This window comes from Leopardus geoffroyi, chromosome C3 (assembly GCF_018350155.1).
Source record: "Leopardus geoffroyi isolate Oge1 chromosome C3, O.geoffroyi_Oge1_pat1.0, whole genome shotgun sequence".
In the NCBI taxonomy this organism is placed as follows: Eukaryota; Metazoa; Chordata; class Mammalia; order Carnivora; family Felidae; genus Leopardus; species Leopardus geoffroyi.
Genome location: NC_059338.1, coordinates 60745511 through 60767079, shown reverse-complemented (window position 1 = coordinate 60767079; position 21569 = coordinate 60745511). Strand labels below are relative to the sequence as shown.

The 21569-nt window shown below is 37.7% G+C and overlaps 1 protein-coding gene across 10 annotated transcripts in view; it reads left to right on the top strand.

Moving 5' to 3' along the window:
• RGS7 (regulator of G protein signaling 7) overlaps positions 1-21569 on the top strand; it is a 525490-nt gene that overhangs the window by 421778 nt on the left and 82143 nt on the right. For all 10 annotated transcript variants that reach the window (XM_045453091.1, XM_045453093.1, XM_045453096.1 and 7 more), the window contains 3 exons: positions 14167-14231; positions 15070-15146; positions 15253-15334. In XM_045453091.1, coding sequence (XP_045309047.1) covers positions 14167-14231; positions 15070-15146; positions 15253-15334 — 224 coding nt within the window. The remainder of the gene's footprint in view (positions 1-14166; positions 14232-15069; positions 15147-15252; positions 15335-21569) is intronic.

The following is a 21569-nucleotide window of genomic DNA, read 5'->3' as shown; positions in this document are numbered from 1 at the left end:
ATGTATGAGTTGCTGTTGAGTTCTAAATTTTAAGAAAATAAAATTCCCTAAATTTTTGCTATTCATTACCTTTCACTCCTACAAATTCACTCCCAGTGGTTGAATCATTAAATGAGTATTAGATTTTATAGGACTGTGTGATCATTAAATTTAAAATTCCTTCAAAGAATTATTTTGGAAATTCTGTTCTTAAAGAAGATAATTACCTCTTCCCTTTAGAGTGAAATTAAGGGTACTGTTTTTAAGCTTTTCTTGTTTTTTTAAAAATCCAAAACTCATCGAGGTTTTAAGGGTATGTTCATTCAGCATAGATACAATTACGAAACATGTTTGCATCTTGGGTGGATGTAAGAAGCAAAAATGAACTTACACACTATACTTCCAGGACATCTTCCAAAACTGCTCCCGCTGCCCCTGCATGGAATAAAAAGAAAAGAAAACAAAACTAGAATGGAAAGAACTACTAGGACAGTGTGGAAATTAGAGAATGGCACCACATACAACTCACTTGGAAGATGTATTCTTTCTGGAATCAACAGAAATTAGCCAAATGAAAGGAAGATTAGCCAAATGAAAGGAAGTGATATCAGACTTACAATTTCTTTTCTCAAGAAACTAGGGCAGCTTTAAGGAATTAGATGAAATTCAGACCAACCCCATTAATGAGTCATCAACCCATGTGGGCTGGAGATAAAAGTAAGTATTGGGAGGGTAGGGAAAGGCTTGCCCTGTCTTGGATTAAGATTTCTTAGCTTAAACGCAGCACTCAAAGAGACAGTCCTATGCCTTGTCTGATGTTTTGTCTCTGACGTGGATTTCATAAAGCAGCTCAGGCTCTCGGACGTTTAGGGAGCAAGCTTAAGAATAAAGGGGGGAAAGTGGGGAGAGGGAGGAACGTAGGATATTTGCAGGATTGTTGTTGCTGTGGGCTGACAATCTCCACCAGGGTTCCCTAGGTCACCTTCACCAGTGCAGGGGCCTCATTCCAAAATGAGTGAGCAAATGCCAGGGGAACCTAGAAATAGACAGGGTAGCCACAATGGGCCCTGGCCCTCCTTTTTTGGAAGATCTGAGTTGTGATAGAATCGTTTTCGCAAATTTAATTTTAAAAAGAAATGTGCAAAGCAAAGTTTACTCACCTTAATTTTCCAAGACAACAGCTTTCTCTCCATGCCCTCCAGGATCTAAATAATTATGACAAAAGGAATTCCAAATGGAATGTGAATACTATAATTAATTTTTATAAAACTGTAATAGAGCATACAGTAAAATCTAGTCACTAAAATTATAAAAATGGAGAGTCAAGATGTATTATTTTCTTCATCATTTGTGGGGGGCAGCACTAGGCTGTATTTAATTTCTGCAGCTAAAATTCAAGAAAAATATATTAGACATTTAAACATACGAGAATGGCCACTAATGGAATAGTAACAAGTTTTATTCTAAATTATTAAAGGATAAATTAAAGAAAACTCATTCCATGTCACAAAAAGTAGACAGCAAAGAAGTTACAATCATGGAGGAGAGAGAGACAGAGGCATGAAGATGTAAGAAAAGGAATAACAAACATAGCTGATACAAGAATGAATGTAAAGGGGCGCCTGGGTGGCTCAGTCGGTTAAGTGTCCGACTTCGGCTCAGGTCATGATCTCACGGCTCGTGAGTTCGAGCCCCGCATCGGGCTCTGTGCTGACAGCTCAGAGCCTGTAGCCTGTTTCAGATTCTGTGTCTCCCTGTGTCTCTCTGACCCTCCCCTGTTCATCCTCTGTCTCTCTCTGTCTCAAAAGTAAATAAACGTTAAAAAAAAATTAAAAAAAGAGAATGAATGTAAATATTTAAGTCCATCTATTAAAATAACAGGCTTTATTTTAAAGCCTGTTTAAAATTTGTTTAAGTTAGCTCATAAATAAAAACCGATAATTTCTGTCTGCAAAGAAGTTAAGTAAAACATGCTGACTCTATCAGTTATAGTGGTGAAGCAAAGCTATATCACGCAAATACAATTAGAAAAAGGAACCAGGGTTTGCAATGTAGATAAAATGAAAAATAACCGGGGTACAAGTATTAAATAGAGCCACATTAGTGAGGGGGGCAATCCACAGACATCTTTCCCATTAAAACCTCTCATGTGCAAGCAGTGAAAATATAAGAAAACAGATAAACATAATCAAAGTGTCTCTTTCAAGCCAGATTGGCACAGAATCAAGTCTGGCCTGAAGGTGAGGATACTGGCATATTTGGGAAGGCATACGGGGCAGAAGTTTGGCAGTGTCTTATAAAATGCATGCTGTGCCTGACCCACAAATCCCTGCTACCAATTCCAAGAAAATATGCTAACGGAAGCCTATATGGAGTCATTATTTGTAATAGCTCTGAAAAACGAAAGCAGTTTCTCACTACTATATGGAGTGTGAAAGAAAAAAAAAACCAGATTCCTAGGAAAATAGAAAAAGATCAGAGGCAAGGGGTGGGAGGTGGGGGAATTGCAGGAAGGGGAATCAAAATGTACAAACCGCCAGATACAAGATAAATGAGTTCTGGGGATATGATGTGTGCCATGATGACTACAGCAAACCCTGCTGTTTGCATAGTTTGAAAGTTGCTAAGAGAGTGGATCCTAAATGTTCTCATCACAAGGAAAAAAACCTTATTTTTGAATGTTAACTGAACTTATTGTGGTAATAATTTCACAATTCTGTAAGTCAAGTAATTACACTGTGCCCCTTAAACGCATACAGTGCTGCGTGTCAATTGTGTCCCAATAAAACTGAGAAGAAAGAAAAAAGGAAAACAATCCAAGTATTTGATAATAGGTGTATGGCTTAAACAATGTGTGCTGCATTCATAGGATAGAAGAGAGCGGGTAAGAGATACAAACTATGGAAAACTGTGTGAATCTCAGTAAAGTCGAGTAAAAAAAGCAGATTGTGGAACATGTCCTATGAATGCTATATGTGTGCGTGTATATATATATACATATATATACATGTATATATACATATATACGCACACATACATATATATAATTTAAAAGTAAATCAATGTTTGCTGAAGTATGCTCAATATTATCTGTATCATTTATTAAACTTCTCAAAAAACATGGGGAAATATATGTCCTGCATATATACCTAAAAATTAGTTTCTATCGCTCACGTATAAAGAGGACTTAAGTCTAATAAGAAAAAATCAAATCCCCCGAGAGAAAAATTAGCAAAGTCATGAATAGCTAATTCACAAAAGAAAAAAGACACCCAAATGGTCAGGAAATATTTAGTGGTGTTTTTACTCAACACGTATGTCCTGAGCATCTACTATGTGCCAAGTATGTTCTAGGCAAGGGGGCACATGGACGAACAAAATCAGCAGAACTCCCTGTGCTTGTAGAGCTGGCATTCCAGGGCAGGTGGGAGGGGGTGAGAGTAAGCTCCTCAGCTACTCATGTAAATGGATACAGAAGCTGTGTATGAGGGGGCGCCTGGGGGGCTCAGTCAGTTAGGCGTCCAACTTTGGCTCAGGTCATGTTCTCAGGGTTCATGGTCCGAGCCCCATGTCAGGCTCTGTGCTGACAGCTCAGAGCCTGGAGCCTGCTTCAGATTCTGTGTCTCCCTCTCTCTGGCCCTCCCCCACTCATGCTCTGTCTCACTCTTTCCCTTGAAAACATATAAACATTTTTAAAAATTTTAAAAAAGTTGTGTGTGAGGAGGTGGAAAGTTGTGTGGAAGAGGATGTTGGGCTGGGGCGGGGGGTGGGGGGGGGCAGGGGGAGAGGTGTCACTGGGAAAATGGCAGTTCAGCCCTGAGGAGGGAGATAAGGAGCTTGGGCCCAGGGGGACACAGGTACTGCCAGAGAAGAGGGAAACAAGGTCCCAGGATAAAGTAATGGATGAGCAGGGACTCTGGTTTTTACCTGAAATGAGATAAGATAGGAAGTAGTTGAAAAGTGGGAAGTTAAAATAAAGTGAAATCGGATTTGAGTCTTTTTTTAAATATTTATTTATTTTTGAGAGAGAGAGAGAGAGAGGCAGAGAGAGAGGGAGACACAGAATCTGAAGCAGACTCCAGGCTCTGAGCTGTTAGCACAGAACCCAATGTGGGGCTTGAACTCAAGAACTGTGCTTGAGATCATGACCTAAGCTGAAGTTGGACGCCTAACTGACTGAGCCACCCAGGTGCCCCAGAAATCTGAATTAAGTCTTAACAGAATAACTCTGGTTGCTTGGCTGAAAATGGACTCTCCAGAGTTGGAGAGGGTATAAGAAGACTTACTCATGCCTAAACTCTATGGAATTTAGTTCCACAGATCAAAGGACTTGAAAGGTGCATTGAAAGGTGCACACATCCTCATGTAGCAATAGTACTTTAGGAAATTAGCAGATACCTAAAAAATATACAGCCATACATACTTGTATACGTATATGCATACTTGTTTGCAGAAGTATTAATAAATAATGCAAGACAAAGGGTATAATCCAAGTGTTCAACAATAATGGCTCATTAAATAAATAATAAATGGATTGTCATGAAATAATTTTTATGAATATTACCAAACAATAGTTATTGATATGAAGTTAGCCACAATATAATATTAAAGAAAAAAGTTAATAAGACAACATATGTAGTAAAGTTTGAAAATGTTTTAAGTAAATATATGCAGATTATGTAAATATATGCAGATTTTTGATATAAATACAGATATTCATGTGCATGTTAGTGGATGTATATAGAAGGGAAAAATCCAGAATATGTGCCAAACAATGACAGAAGTGAGATTATAATGATTTTTTCTTTAATATTTATATTTTTTTCTTTATTGTCTGAACTTTTACAATGAGAGATAAGGACTTTAAAAATCAAATTATTTCAACTTTGAAGTTAACCAGTTTGAGTGTATCATTTTTTTTTTCATGTTTATTTTATTTTTTTTTTAATTTTTTTTTTCAACGTTTATTTATTTTTGGGACAGAGAGAGACAGAGCATGAACAGGGGAGGGGCAGAGAGAGAGGGAGACACAGAATCAGAAACAGGCTCCAGGCTCTGAGCCATCAGCCCAGAGCCTGACGTGGGGCTCGAACTCACGGACCGCGAGATCGTGACCTGGCTGAAGTCGGACGCTTAACCGACTGCGCCACCCAGGCGCCCCTCATGTTTATTTTTTGAGAGAGAAAGCTCACATGAGCTGGGGAGGGCAGAGAGAGAGGGGGGACAGAGGATCTGAGGCAGGTTCTACCCTGATAGCAGAGAACCTGATGGAGGGCTCGAACTCACAAACCATGAAACCGTGACCTAAGCCAAAGTCAGACATTCAACCGACCAAGCCCCCTAGGCACCCCTTTGGGTTTATCATTTTTAATGACAATACAACATTTCATTGAATGCATGAATTCATTGCCCCCACTGTGTTCCTATATTCCTTGCCATGAAGGCTTACACCTCTGCTGTTTTTCCTGCTGTTTCCCTGGGTTATATTCTCAGATGAGCAAGTATGGGAACAATGGCCGTGAATGTTTCAAGGCTTTGTTACTCATTGTCAAAATCTTTTCCCCAAAGACATCTTTGCTATTCACATGCCCACCCACAGTGTTGTTCCACTGCTCTATGGCCAGAATGGGTTATTGCCACTCTGTAACATCTCTGCTCTTCTGATGAGTGGAAAGTGATTCTTGTAACTGGGTGTTACAAAATGGAAATCCAGCCAAAGTGTTAAGTGGATCAAGACCAGGTGTGAAAGTGCTCTGCTACACTGACATACAAATTGTCACACTAGCTACTGTCAGCTCACATTGAGTGTATTCAAGGATAAGATGTTGGCTTAAAGACTAGTTTTGTAGCCGTTAGGTCATCAGAAGTCATTGGCCCCATCAGCCCCAAGTGGGAGGAATGAATGGGGAATGCACCTCACCTCAAGTCCAGTGACAAAGATTTCAAGGGGTTTCTGAGAATACTTGACCGGAGTCATCTACTTCTGGGACACAATGGATCATGAATTCCAGGCCTTGGAATTACAAAGGGCAAGGGACAGGCTATCTTGTTATGGATGGAGGAATTGAAAGGCAGGTGGCTATGTTCTGTGGCAAAGAGTGCATGTGTAATCTAAGCTGTATGTGAAAGATGGTCCTGTCCTAGGGAACAGCCTGGACAGGCAAACACACTGGAGAGAGAGGCCAGAGGTACAGTCCAAGGGCTGTGGCAGTGATCAGCCCCAACAATGGCTACAGGTGAGAGATCCCCGGCAATGGTGGGATGGGTTTTCTCCAAAGCATCCTACTAAGTAACGTGAGAAACATAATCAGCTTTAAACCTCTGCCCAGTCCAGAGAATGACAACACTAGATCACCACACTGGCATCAGTCGAGTATGAATGGCAGCACCCTCCTTTGTTCCTTTGTTCCCCTTCCTCCTTATCCTCCAACTCCAGAAGGCTTAGAAGCCCTGGTCAGAAATACTTGGCAGGGACACAGAAGAACAAGGAAGACAAAGAAGACAATCATGCTTCTCTTACTCACAGAACCTGGGGGAGAGGGGCGGACCTCAAGGCTTGAAACCAGACATGAATGTTTGACAGTTACTCAGAATAGACATTCTTGTTTATAAGTTGGGACTCTGAATTACCTGAGTGACAAGCAAGAGTGTAGATACTGCTTGAGTTTTCATTCAGGGACTTGGAAGGATTTGTTCACACAAATAAACTTGAAAAGATAAACAGTTTCATTATGGCAGTATATGTTACATTTGTATGACTTTGGTTGCAAGTTGGATATTTTTCAAATATGTATGTGGCCATTATATTTCTAGTCTTCATGAATTATATTATATACTTATGATCTTTTAATGTTTACATATTGGTACCTTCATGATTTTCTCACAGACCTCTGTGATATAGCTCTGAACGCTTTTGTCATAGACATTGGTTTTTGTTCAACAGAGTATTCCACCTTGGAGAGCTTTATGAAATTAAATGGAAAAAACTAATGCCAGCATTCACTCTGTGTTCAGTAGATGTGTGATCCAGAAACTTTTACACCTAAGGCATATTCAGGCCACATTCTTTGCATTTACTACATGGCCATTTTAGCCAAAGTGGTACGTGAAGCCTTCTCGAGCTTTCTTCCACTTAGTGGCATATCCTTCTATTAAATTTCTTGTTTGTTTGAGCCTAAGTCCTCAAAACTGTCTTCTCTAGTCGAAAATTACTGCAGAGAGATATATTTAAACTTGAAATTTAAATTAAATTCTCAATAATGGAAAACACTTAAAAATAACCCAGGAAATGATTTTTTAAAGTTGTTTTCAATATGTTGGCACTGCAGAAAAAAACTCAAGGGTTCTGTTAAGGAATATTCATACTTGCACTTGGGCCTATGTCCATATATAGTATCCTCTGGAGCACTCTGGTGCCCTAAATGATAAAGGGTTAGTACGAAAACACTTGACCTGAGCCATAGTTTTGATGACGCGTAACTACTCTCATTTTTAAAATCTTCAATAAACTGTAAATAAGAATTGAAACCCTCTTTCTTCTAAGACACCCCTTCTCATCTGCATCGTGTTCAACGCTGACACCCTCTTCTGATGAAGAATGGAAGGATCATCTCTACCTGTCCACATACTGTCCTGTATCTAGACTAGTTCAGTGAGGTTTGGGCCCTTTCAGTCCCAACTGTATTTGCAGTATCTTTAACGGTATCCAGAATGTTCCCTACTTGCTAACCCAGACTTTTTCCTTCTTCCTTTTTACAAAAAAAGACTAGTAGAAATCACTTTAGATTTGACTTCCAAATAACTCCTTTGGAAAAGACCCTATTTAACAAATACATGTGGAACAACTACTATTTACCTGGTTCTGCCTGTCCACGCCTCCACTTTGTTTCCTAGAGAATTAAAGAAAACTGCATTGAAGGACAACTATATTAAAGGATGCATAACTTCTTAGTGAACAGGCATCTAAAAAAATCACCTTGCTCCTGCTTTTATTTATTAGTTTACCTAATGAGGGTAGAAATAGGTTTCCCAGAGGGGGTCTGATTTTGAAAAGAGCAAAGATTAGATGACCGGAATAAATGAAGCAAGTGGAGGCTGGTGCAGGAGGACAAACCCATGGAGCTTGTAGTTCAGGCTTGAAATTTGGTTAAAGGTAATTCTATGGGAAATCTGAAATTATTTAATTTAGATATTTAGGAAGAGTTTTGTCTTTCTCTCAAGAAGAGACATTCTCAGGGGTATTGCACATACACTACAATCTCTTTTACCAGCTGCTGCGAACATGTTAGATATTTTGTTAAGATCAGTGTATTGAGGAGGGCACCTGTTGGGATGAGCACTGGGTGTTGTATGGAAACCAATTTGACAATAAATTTCACATTAAAAAAATAAAAAAATAAAAAATAAAAAAAAATCTGCCCTGTCAGTAAGAGTTTCTTCAAGAGTGAGCATGAACTATGGCTAATTAGAAAATGAATGCACCATGTCATTTTTGTTTTTGAAGGTTGTCTTTTACTAATTTTGAGAATTAGAAATTTTGAAAATTACTACTACTAGTAATACTAATGGAAAAATAAAATTCCCATGGTTGCTTATACAAATATATGCTCTCAAATCACCTCCTGGGTTCTTACGTGTCTGTAGTAATGTTAGCATTGGGCCGTAGTTGGCTTTCTCCTTTGCCTGGGCCTTCATAAAAGAAGCTTTAGAGAGCAGAAATTGAAGACACAACACCATTGTTTGCAGAGATCTCAGATTTTCTGTGTAAGATAATTTCCTCAGTGGTATCAGCTGGACTTCATTATCGAAAACTGAGGGTGCCATAGCTTAGCGCAATGGTGGGAATGATAAAAGCACCTCCAGAACTAACCTTACAAAAAAGTGAAATTTACACTCTTCATCCAGCAGATCTATTCAGCACTTACCATATATATAGTTTATCTTGAATTTCATGAGATTCAAATATCATATGTTATGGAAAATGGCAAAAAATGTCCTGGAAATCAGGACTGTACCAGAAGGCCCTGATTGTCTTGATGGTATCATACGAGTTGCTAATAATCCTGAAATAACTTAAGGAACATTATTTGTCAATGACAGAGCTGCTGTGACCTCCGCACTCCCTCTGGCACCCATCCTGTAAATCTGTTGCCCAGGTGGGCTTCCCCTGGCAGCAAGGACACGGAGTCCTCAGAAAAATGGAATTAAAAAGTCATCATATTGTAGTTAGGGAAGATGTTACAGCTTTCTCTCTCCTAGTGGAAAAACAGCTGATGATTCTGAAATGTAGTAAAGGAGATGCCAAGAAGCCTTCAGTTTACAATAAGAGATTCTTTCAGTTGACAGAAGATTATGGAAATAATCAAATGTGCCAATAATGATTCCTTCTTCATGCAGTTCCTTTTAAAAAAAATGGTGTTATGTGTGTCTCTAGATGTTTAAGCTCATTTGATGTGTTATTTAAAAGGCTTTATTGGGGCGCCTGGGTGGCACAGTCGGTTAAGCGTCCGACTTCAGCCAGGTCACGATCTCGCGGTCCATGGGTTCGGGCCCCGCGTCGGGCTCTGGGCTGATGGCTCAGAGCCTGGAGCCTATTTCTGATTCTGTGTCTCCCTCTCTCTCTGCCCCTCCCCCGTTCATGCTCTGTCTCTCTCTGTCCCAAAAATAAATAAACGTTGAAAAAAAAATAAAAGGCTTTATTTTCCCTCTTATTTAATAAAAATAATTTCTAAACATATATTTTTTCCTTTTTTTAATTTTTAAAAATATAATTCATTGTCAAATTGGTTTCCATAAAATACCCAGTGCTCATTCCCAACAAGTGCCCTCCTCCCTGCCCATCACCCACTTTCCCTTCTCCCCCAACCCCCATCAACCCTCAGTTTGTTCTCAGTATCCAAGAGTCTCTTATGGTTTGCCTCCCTCCCTCTCTGTAACTCTTTTTCCCCCTTCCCATCCCCCATGGTCTTCTGTTAAGTTTCTCAGGATCCACATATGAGTGAAAACATATGGTATCTGTCTCTCTCTGCCTGACTTATTTCACTTAGCATAATACCCTCCAGTTCCATCCACGTTGCTGCAAATGGCCAGATTTTATTCTTTCTCATTGCCAAGTAGTATTCCATTATATATACAAACCACATCTTCCTTATGCATTCATCAGTTGCTGGACATTTAGGCTCTTTCCATAATTTGGCTACTGTTGAAAGGACTGCTATTAACATCGGAGTACATGTGCCCCTATGCGTCAGCAGTCCCATATCCCTTGGGTAAATCCCTAGCAGTGCTATTGCTGGATCATAGGGTAGTTCTATTTTTAATTTTTTAAAGAACCTCCACACTGTTTTCCAGAGTGGCTGCACCAGTTTGCATTCCCACCAACAGTGCAAGAGGGTTCCCGTTTCTCCACATCCTCTCCAGCATCTATAGTCTCCTGATTTGTTCATTTTAGCTACTCTGACCAGTGTGAGGTGGTATCTCAGTGTGGTTTTGATTTGTATTTCCCTGGTGATGAGTGATGTTGAGCAACTTTTCATGTGTCTGTTGGCCATCTGGATGTGTGCTTTGGAAAAGTGTCTATTCGTGACTTCTGCCCATTTCTTCACTGGATTATTTGTTTTTCAAGTGTGGAGTTTGGTGAGTTCTTTATAGATTTTAGATACTAGCCCTTTATCCATTATGTCATTTGCAAATATCTTTTTCCATTCTGTCGGTTGCCTTTTAGTTTTGTACATTGTTTCCTTTGCAGTGCAGAAACTTTTTATTTTGATGAGGTCCCAATAGTTCATTTTTGCTTTTAATTCCCTTGCCTTTGGAGATGTGTCGAGTAAGAAATTGCTGCAGCTGAGGTCAGAGAGGTTTTTTCCTGCTTTGTCCTCTAGGGTTTTGATGGTTTCCTGTCTCGCATTCAAGTCCTTCCTCCATTTTGAGTTTATTTTTTGTGAATGGTGTAAGAAAGTGGTCTAGTTTCATTCTTCTGCATATTGCTGTCCAGTTCTCCCAGCACCATTTGTTAAAGAGACTGTCTTTTTTCCATTGGGTACTTTCTTGCTTTGTCAAAGATTAGTCAGCCATACATTTGTGGGTCCCATTCTGGGTTCTCTATTCTATTCCCTTGGTCTATGTGTCTGTTTTTGTGCCAATCGCATACTGTTTTGATGATTACAGCTTTGTAGTAGAGGCTAAAGTCTGGGATTGTGATGCCTCCTGCTTTGGTTTTCTTCTTCAATATTACTTGGGCTATTCAGGGCCTTTTGTGGTTCCATACAAATTTTAGGATTCTTTGTTGTAGCTTTGAGAAGAATGCGGGTGCAATTTTAATTGGGATTGCATTGAATGTGTAGATTGCTTTGGGTAGTATTGACATTTTAACAATATTTATTCTTCCAATCCATGAGCATGGGATGTTTTCCCATTTCTTTGTATCTTCTTCAATTTCCTTCATGAGCTTTCTATAGTTTTCAGTATATAGATCTTTTACATCTTTGGTTAGGTTTATTCCTAGGTATTTTATGGTTCTTGGTGCATTTGTGAAGGAGATCTGTTTCTTTATTTCTCTTTCTGTTGCTTCATTACTGGTGTATAAAAATGCAGCCGGTTTGTGTACATTAATTGTACCCTGAGACTATGCTAAATTCAAGTATCAGTTCTAGCAGACTTTTGGTGGAGTCTTTCGGGTTTTCCATGTATAATATCATGTCGTCTGCAAAAAGTGAAAGTTTGACTTCATCTTTGCCACTTTTGATGCTTTTGATTTCCTTTTGTTGTCTGATTACTGATTCTAGGACTTCCAGCACTATGTTAAACAACAGTGGTGAGAGTGGACATCCCTGTCGTGTTCCTGATTGCAGGGAGAAAGCTTTCAGTTTTCCCCATTGAGGATGGTATTAGCTATGAGCTTTTCATAAATGGCTTCTATGATGTTTAAGTATGTTCCTTCTATCCTGACCTTCTTGAGGGTTTTCATCAAGAAAGGATGCTGTATTTTGTCAAATACTTTTTCTGCATCTATCGACAGGATCATATGGTTCTTATCTTTTATTAATGTGGTGTATCACATTGATTGATTTGCAAATATTGAACCAGCCCTGCAGCCCAGGAGTGAATCCCACTAGATCATGGTGAATAATTCTTTTTATATGCTGTTGAATTCGATTCACTAGTGTCTTGTTGAGAATTTTTGCATCCATATTCATCAGGGATATTGGCCTTTTTTTTTGTTTTTTTGTTTTTTTGGGTTTTTTTTTTTTTGGTTGGGTTTCTGTCTGCTTTGGGAATCAAAGTAATGCTGACTTCATAGAATGATTCTGGAGGTTTTCCTTCCATTTCTATTTTTTGAAACAGCTTGAGAAGGATAGGTATTAACTCTCCTTTAAATGTCTAGTAGAAATCCCCAAGGAAGCCATCTGGTCCAGGACTCTTATTTGTTGGGAGATTTTTGATGACTGATTCAATTTCTTCATTAGTTATGGGTCTGTTCAAATTTTCTATTTCTTCCTGTTTGACTTTTGGTAGTGTGTGGTTGTTTAGGAATTTGTCCATTTCTTCCAGGTTGTCCAGTTTTTTGGCATATAATTTTTCATAGTATTCCTTGATAATTGCTTGTATTTATGAGGGATTGGTTGTAATAAATCCATTTTCATTTGTGATTTTATCTTTTTGGGTCCTTTCCCTTTTCTTTTTGAGAAGCCTGGCTAGAGGTTTATCAATTTTGTTTAGTTTTTCAAAAAACCAACTCTTTGCTTTATTGATCTGTTTTTCTGTTTGTTTGTTTTTGGATTCTATATTATTTATTTCTGCTCTGATCTTTATTTCTCTTCGTCTGCTGGGTTTGGGGTTTCTTTGCTCTTCTGCTTCTAGTTCCTTTAGGAGTGCTGTTAGATTTTGTATTGGGGATTTTTCTTGTTTCTTGAGATAGGCCTGGATTGCAATGTATTTTCCTCTTAGGACTGCCTTTGCTGCATCCCAGAGGGTTTGGATTGTTGTATTTTCATTTGTTTCCATATGTCTTTTAATTTCTTCTCTACTTGTCTGGTTGACCCATTAGTTATTTAGTGGGATGTTCTTTAACCTCCATGCTTTTGGAGGTTTTCCAGACTTTTTCCTGTGGTTGATTTCAATCTTCATAGCATTGTGATCTGTAAGTGTGCATGGTATGGTCTCAGTTCTTTTATATTTATTGAGGACTGTTTTGTGACCCAGTACGTGATCTATCTTGGAGAATGTTCCATATGCACTCGAGAAGAAAGTGCATTCTGCTGCTTTGGGATGTAGCGTTCTAAATATATCTGTCAAGTCCATCTAGTCCAATGTATCATTCAGGGCCATTGTTTCTTTACTGATTCTCTGTCTAGATGATCTATCCATTGTTGTAAGTGGATTACTAAAGTCCCTGCAATTATCACATTCTTATGGATAAGATTGCTTGTGTTTGTGTTTGTTTTAAATATTGGGGTGCTTCCGAATTCAGTGCATAGACATTTATAATTGTTAGCACTTCCTGATGGATAGACCCTGTAATTATTATATAATGCCCTTCTTCAACTCTTGTTACAACCTTTAATTTAAAGTCTAGTTTGTCTGATATAAGTATGGCTATTCAAGCTTTCTTTTGACTTCCAGGAGCATAATATATTGTTCTCCATCCCCTCACTTTCAATCTGAAAGTGTCCTCAGGTCTAAAATGAGTCTCTTTTAGACAGCAAATAGATGGGTCTTGTTTTTTTATCCATTCTGATACCCTATGTCTTTTGAATGAATTTAAATTTTTTTATGTTTATTATTTATTTTTGAGAGAGAAACAGAGTGTGAGCAGGGGAGGGGCAGAGAAAGAGGGAGACATAGATCCAAAGCAGGCTCCAGACTCTGAGCTGTCAGCACAGAACCCAACATGGGGCTTGAACCCATGAACCATGACACCATGACTTGAGTTGAAGTCGGACACTTAACCAACTGAGCCACTCCCCATGAACATCTTTTTTCTTATAAATACCATTATGTTTGAATTTCAGTAAAAATATCATACCTTCTTTATTTTTGTCAAAAAAGATAAATCATTGAAAATGATGAGTGGAAAAAATTGGCAAAGACCGAGATGTCTTGATTTATAACACTATCTTTTATTTTCAGTAAGTGCCTTCATGTTAACAAGCAGGGAAGATGTAATTAATTTTTTTTTTTTCCTTTTAGCGGTTTATCTCTGCAAGAGAACAATGCAAAACAAGGCAAGGCTGGAACTAGCTGACTATGAAGCTGTAAGTACTAAGGACTTTCTGGCAAAGAATGTCATAAAACGAACAGGAATAAGGCCTATGGTCATTTCTGGGAATTCTGTTGACTTTCTACATGCCTGGATTTTAAGGACCAGATTCCCAGGGATCGAGCATCATAATGGCCCAAATCCCTGACTTGCTTGCTTCCTTGGAGATGGTGAACTTCTACACACACAAATTCATGAGAGAAGGGAGGAGTATGTCTTACTTGCTAAACTCAAGTGTGAAAATGTGAGATGTGTCCTGCATATAGTAAAGACATCCAAACTTAGAGAAGTAAAGAACATTCACTTTGGGTAAATGGTTTTTGCGGAACCTTCAGGTTGGTCACCATCAGCAGGTAAAATTAATCTGATGTAATTTGTTCCAACAATTGCTATGTTGTGATTTACTGACTTTGAAACACTGACTAGAAATGGTAGTAGTCTTCTGAGGGTTTACATTCTTGTCAGGAACTGGATGGATTGACTGAATCAATAGTAAAAATGTATTGCTTTTCTGTTCCTCACTAAAATGGGCACAGAAAACTCCAATAGGTTAGTACTGAGCACTTTTTATATACAAAGTAATTTTAGTATTTTAGATGTTTGCTTGTATTCTCTCAAGTCAATTATTCATAAATATTTGTGATAGGTTTCCCTGTTTCCTCTGTTAATATGAGGATGAGTTATATTCAGTGAGCATGACTCATCATTCATAACTGGAGTACACTTACTACTTTAGAGACTATATTTTCTTGACAAATTCATACGGTAGATAAATGAGAAGGGAGTAGTGATCATGAGCACCAGAAAGTCTTCACCTGTGATGTATTTTTCAGGAGAGCCTGGCCAGGCTGCAGAGAGCATTTGCCCGGAAGTGGGAGTTCATTTTCATGCAAGCAGAAGCACAAGCAAAGTGAGTCCTTGTGAGTCTTTTGGAAAACTTGTTCAAGTTGCGGCCTTTTGTCCAGAGAGGTGCTACAATTAATATCACTTACTATCCATTGTTACCATGTTGACAGAGTGGACAAGAAGAGAGACAAGATTGAAAGGAAGATCCTCGATAGCCAAGAGAGAGCATTCTGGGATGTTCATAGACCTGTGGTAAGCATGAGTGCACACGTTATCTCCAGTTCATAATCTGAGCCTTTGGAAAGTGAAGGATGCCTGAGAAAGTGAGGGAAGAATGAGGTAACCCCATCACTCTTCCACAAATCTTGATGATTTCATTAAGGAAAGATTTCCACTTTCGTGTAAGATGATCAGAATTCGGTAGTGTCACGCTTCATTTATAAAGTTATGCATTTTCCCAGTATGACATCACTCTTGGAATTTGAGGTACCTGATACTTTTATACGCTTGAAAGAAAAAAGACTTCAACAAAGCAGTCTTACATAAGCTGTGTGACCCAGAGTGACAAATAATGAATGTCCTTGATTAATGCCAGAAAACTCTGTAAGGAATTCAACACTGTTATGGGCATTCACAAGAAAACATGTCTGATCTCATATTTTTCTTTATATTTTAATAGTATGTCTTTGTTTTCTATATATTTCTATATATATTCTATATATATTCTATATTCTATATATTTCTACATATATCCTATATATATTCTATATATTTCTATATATTTCTTTAAACACAAGCAGGCAAGACATTAGAGAATAATATTTCTGTAAGTATTATTAGAATAAATATCAGGATCACAGCATGAGACAAATCAAGATTGATGAGAATGTTTTAAAATTTTCCTCTCAGCTTCCTTCAGGATCAGACCAAAATAGATCTACTTTCCAAAGATTTACATATATATATATATATATATATATATATATATATATATGTATGTATTTATATATATATTTATATATATGTATATATATATGTATTTATATATATATTTATATATATGTATATATATATATATTTCAATTTCAGATAACAATGCAATTGTTAAATTCTATATTGAATTTTTCTCTCTTTGAATTTCTAGAAGATTAGAATTGAGAATTAGCTGGCTTGTTTGCTCAATATTCAGTTTGAGTTTTGTTACTCATGGTGAGAAAGGATTATAAGGTCACATGCATAAGAATGGAAAGAATATGAAGTAGGATTTTGCTTGCTTATTTGTTTGTTTTAAGCTGTCTTTGGAAACCAGTCAATACATTATGTTTCTGTGTTTATCCACTTTATGCCCCTGGACATCTGGTGGCCCATCGCTAGCCTTGTTCAGCTTTCATGGCCTGCATCCTCCTGTCAACTCAAGAGGGTTGCTCATGAGGACTTATTCCATGGTCCTTGGCCCTCTGTGTGGCCCTGTTGGAGACAGAACTTGTACACAGTTGTTTCTGCTCTGTCTAGTGTGAGTCATGCTTCAGTCCTCTGTGTCTCCCTGCAGCAAGGAACACATATGAGTGCTTTCCAAGGGGTCCCCTGCTGCACCCCTTACTAGGCTTCCAATTAGAGCATCCTAAGGAGCACCCAGAGGGAGAAACCACCCTGAATATATATAATTCATTTCCTTTATTCAGTGTGTAGGTGCTGATGACAGCAGTTACAAATGTTGAGGAAGCTAATCTGTGGGATCTCTCTCTTAGTATCATTCCTACACTTTTCATTTTATTGAGGCTATTATTTTCGAACTTGAAATCTATCTCTTAGGTTTAGGCAATAGGAGAATTATAACATGATCTTCCTTGGTGTTTATCAACTAATATATCTGGAATGATCTGATTGTGTTGACTCTTCTCTTCAAAGGGATTATTCTCTATTCACCTCTAAAACTTACTTTTTGAAATGTCTGAAGGATAGCCTTTGTCCCCAACTTTTTTAGGTAAATGGATCAGTCCTGTAGACACATGCCAACACAATGATTAATCACTTTTTCCTTCAAAAGCCATATCTGAACCCCATGAAACACAGAATACCTCAGCATGCCACCCTTCCTACAATGTGCAACATCATGTAAGAATACTACTTACTCTGTATCAACATGTGCCAGGCATTGTACTGCATGAAATGTTGATTAAAACATAGTCCTTGATTCCTAAAATTCACATCCAGTGGAAGCATTTTATGAACATAGTCACGAACCCTTTAAGACAGGCATGACTGCACATTTGTTTTCTGGGGGGAAAATACAGATGGTCATGGGATTTGTATGACTTGCCCATGTACACAAGGCTAGTAGTGGCCTGAACCAACTATTTTCTACTCCATAGTCTGATTCACAAAGGAAGGGGAGCAACAGGGGAGTAGAGTGGCTCCAGTCAAAGAAAGTAGCTGCAGCAAGAGTGAGATGCTCACTGCATGCCTCCATTCTGAAAAAAAGAGGGGATAAAAAGTTAGCAATATTGCATGTGTGATATGGCTATATTTATAGGTGTCTTGTTATAGGAATATTTTACTAGTATATTTTACTTCTGGTTTTTGAATATTCTTTTTTCATTCATTTTACTGTTTTCAAGAGCCCAAAGTTAAAGCCATCTTTAAAACACTGTAGGCCACACATCCCTGATCTAGGGGCACCCAGCTACCATGTAGGGAACACCATGGTCAGGTGTTATTATACAATATGAAATCTAAAGGGCCAGTTCCAGTAGTGTTTCTCCAGTAAGTACTATCTCCTATATTCATATAGAATAATCTTGTGTAACTTATTACAATTTCAAGAACAATCTAAAATTTTTATAAATATATTGATAGATCTAGTTCACATAAATTACTAGTACATTAAAAAGATCACAAAGAATGCCCTTGTTTTTATTTTGGTTTCAAAAAGACTAATTATAAAAATATTAACTGACCACTATAAGTCTTAAAAGTCTAGAGATCGATATTCCCATTAGAATAAAAAAAAAAAAAAAACTCTACTCAAATTTCACTGGTTTATAATACAACCTAATTGAAAGACCTTTAAGTCACATAATTACATTTTCCTGGATTGATTTTAGCTTCATCAATATAGAAAATATCTCTGTTTTCAAAAACCGGAAATGGAGTTAGTTTAATAGCATTATTTGTTGTTTTTTTTTTTTATTTTGTCTCTTGTAAAATCCTACCATTAAACATTTCAATAAAAAATATAACAGAGAACAGTTAATCCTCGTGAAGATTTTATTAATTCAAGTATCTGCCACATTGCATTGTTTGGTTTGCTTTGATTTGATCTGGTTTTACTCTGGCATTTACTTAATCAAAAATGGGTTGGAAGCCATTAGCTAGAAATGTAGTGGAGAAAGGGAAATCTCAGCAGCTCAGAGTCTTTAAAGTATACTTTAAAAATGAATTTAAAATATTATATCACATAAATTTCTACTTGAAGAATATATAGAAAATATATGTAATATGATTTTACTTTTTAAAAAACCGTGAGGCCACTTAACATATAATCTTTCTATTGCACTTAATACCATTATGAAATAAATTTAGCTTCTCTGAGCATGCTTATGTTTACTCCAGAAAAGTAAAGTCATTAACCCCAAGAAGGACTCCAGTTTTCAGGGATTCCACATAGAATTGTCAAAAACTACTCAAGAATATAATTGGAGAAATACACTAAATTGTAGTAAATGTCAAATAATTTGGGATTTATGTTAATTTTTGTATTTAATGTTTCAACATTTTAATGAAGCCCTTTCAAGGGCCAACATATTCTTAGTCTGTATTAATAGAATTTTAGGAGCTAATTCAATTGAAGTAAAAATTACCCTTGTCACAGGCTGAGGAACTCAATTTTAGAGTTTTGTGCCTAGTTCTAGAAACCATACTTAAAAAAAAAAAATGTGGCTGAGCTGTAGTTGAGGTGAATGTTAAAGGGGCAAAGTCAAAAATAAGAAAAAAATAATTGTGGGGCACCTAGGTAGCTCAGTCGGTTAAGCGTCCAACTTCAGCTCGGGTCATGATCTTACAATCCGTGAGTTCAAGCCCCACATCAGGCTCTGTACTGACAGCTCAGAGCCTGGAGTCTGCTTTGGATTCTGTGTCTCCCTCTCTCTCTGCCCCTCCCCTGCTCATGCTCTGTCTCTCTGTCTCAAAAATAAATAAAAAAATTAATTTTTTTAAAAAAATAAAGAAAAAAAAGAACAATTAATTGTGAAATTATTAGAGAGATTAGTGGCCTTAAGGATAAGAAAACCCAAGAAAGTTGTCTTCATATTTTGGAAATTTGATTAGGTGGAGTTGGAATGAGGCTTATTCTTTTACCCCATTTGGATTCTGTATGACCAATGTGGAAACAACTGGAAAATAAAATCTCAATGTAAAAACTTCATTAATACTTAACTAAATATCATTGCCAACCTTAAATGATAGGAATGATTAATTCAAGTATACTTTGAAATTCATTCGCCAGAAATATGGCGGAGAAAAGGCAATTTTCTCCTTTTCTCCTTTGTATAGTGAGATTAGTAATTTTTAGTGGTCCTTCCAGCATGAAGTATCAGGAGTTAGTTCAACTTGGGGCACCTTGGGGCTCAGTCAGTTAGGCATCCCATTCTTGTTTTTGGCTCAGGTCGTGAGCTCATGGTTCATGAGTTCAAGTCTCACATTGGTTCCACACTGAGAGTGCTTGGGATTTCTTTCTCTCCTTCCCTCTCTGCATCCTTCCCCCCTCCCCCCATCTCCAAACAAACAAACAAACAAACAAACAAAACAGAATTAGATCAACTTCTTTGCTTCCCAAATCTGTTAGTTTGAGATTGATTCATGCCATGTACTTCAAAAAAGGCTTACAGAATAAAAATACTTAAGTACAGAAAATGGAAATGTACTTCATTAAAAGTTCAAAATAAAAATAATAATCCTTGAATTCTTCCTGATTTTAAATTGAACAAATCTTCATCACAAAATAGTGAAAATAGGGGCGCCTGGGTGGCGCAGTCGGTTAAGCGTCCGACTTCAGCCAGGTCACGATCTCGCGGTCCGTGAGTTCGAGCCCCGCGTCGGGCTCTGGGCTGATGGCTCAGAGCCTGGAGCCTGTTTCCGATTCTGTGTCTCCCTCTCTCTCTGCCCCTCCCCCGTTCATGCTCTGTCTCTCTCTGTCCCAAAAATAAATAAACGTTGAAAAAAAAAATTTAGAAAAAAAAATAGTGAAAATAGTTATTATTTACCTATGGCTTCCACATACAATGGCTTATTCTTACATATATTACCATTTATAAATTAATTTTTCCATTTACGGAGGTATAATTGACACATACTATAGAATAAGCTTAAGATATACAACATAATCATTTGATATACGTGTATGTAGCAAAATGATTACCACATCCATCACCTCACATAGTTACAATTTTGTGTGTGTGATGATAACTTTTAACATTTACTTTCTCAGCACTTTTTAAAAAAAATTTTTTTTCAACGTTTATTTATTTTTGGGACAGAGAGAGACAGAGCATGAACGGGGGAGGGGCAGAGAGAGAGGGAGACACAGAATCGGAAACAGGCTCCAGGCTCTTGAGCCATCAGCCCAGAGCCCGACGCGGGGCTCGAACTCAAGGACCGCGAGATCGTGACCTGGCTGAAGTCGGACACTTAACCGACTGCGCCACCCAGGCGCCCCTCTCAGCACTTTTTAAAATATACATATTTAACTATAGTCACCGTGCTGACATTATATTCCTAGGACTTATTTATCTTATACTGGAAATTTCTACCTTTTGGCCACTTTTACCCATCTCCTTCATACACACACTCCATGTCTCTGGCAACCACTACTCTGTTCTCTGTGTCAATGAATCTGTTATATTTTTTTAGATTCTACATATAAGTGATCATACAGGACTTGTCTTTCTCCATGACTTGTTTCACTTGGCATAATGTCCTCAAGTTTCATCCATGTTGTCATAAATGGCAGGATTTCCTTCTTTTTACGGCTGAATAATATTTCAGTGTGTGTGTCTGTGTGTGTAACACATGCCACATTTTCTTTATTCATTCGTGTGTTGATCAACACTTAGGTTATTTCCATATCTTCCTATTATAAATAATGCTACAATGAACACGGGGATGCAGATAGTAATTGCAGGATAGTAATTTCTTTTCATTTAGAAATACATCAGAAGTAAAGTTGGTAGATCATATGGTAGTTCTATTTTTAATTTTATGAGGAACCTCCACAGTGTTTTCCACAGTGGCTGCACCAGTTTGCATTCCCACCAACAGTGCATGAGGATTCCTTTTCTGCACATCCTCTCTAACACTTTTTCTCTCCTGTGTTTTTGATAATAACCTTTCTAATAGATAGGAGGTGATATGTCATTGTGATTTTTATTTGCATTTCCCATATGATTAGTGATGTTGAGCATCTTTTCATGTATCTGTTAGCCATTAGACA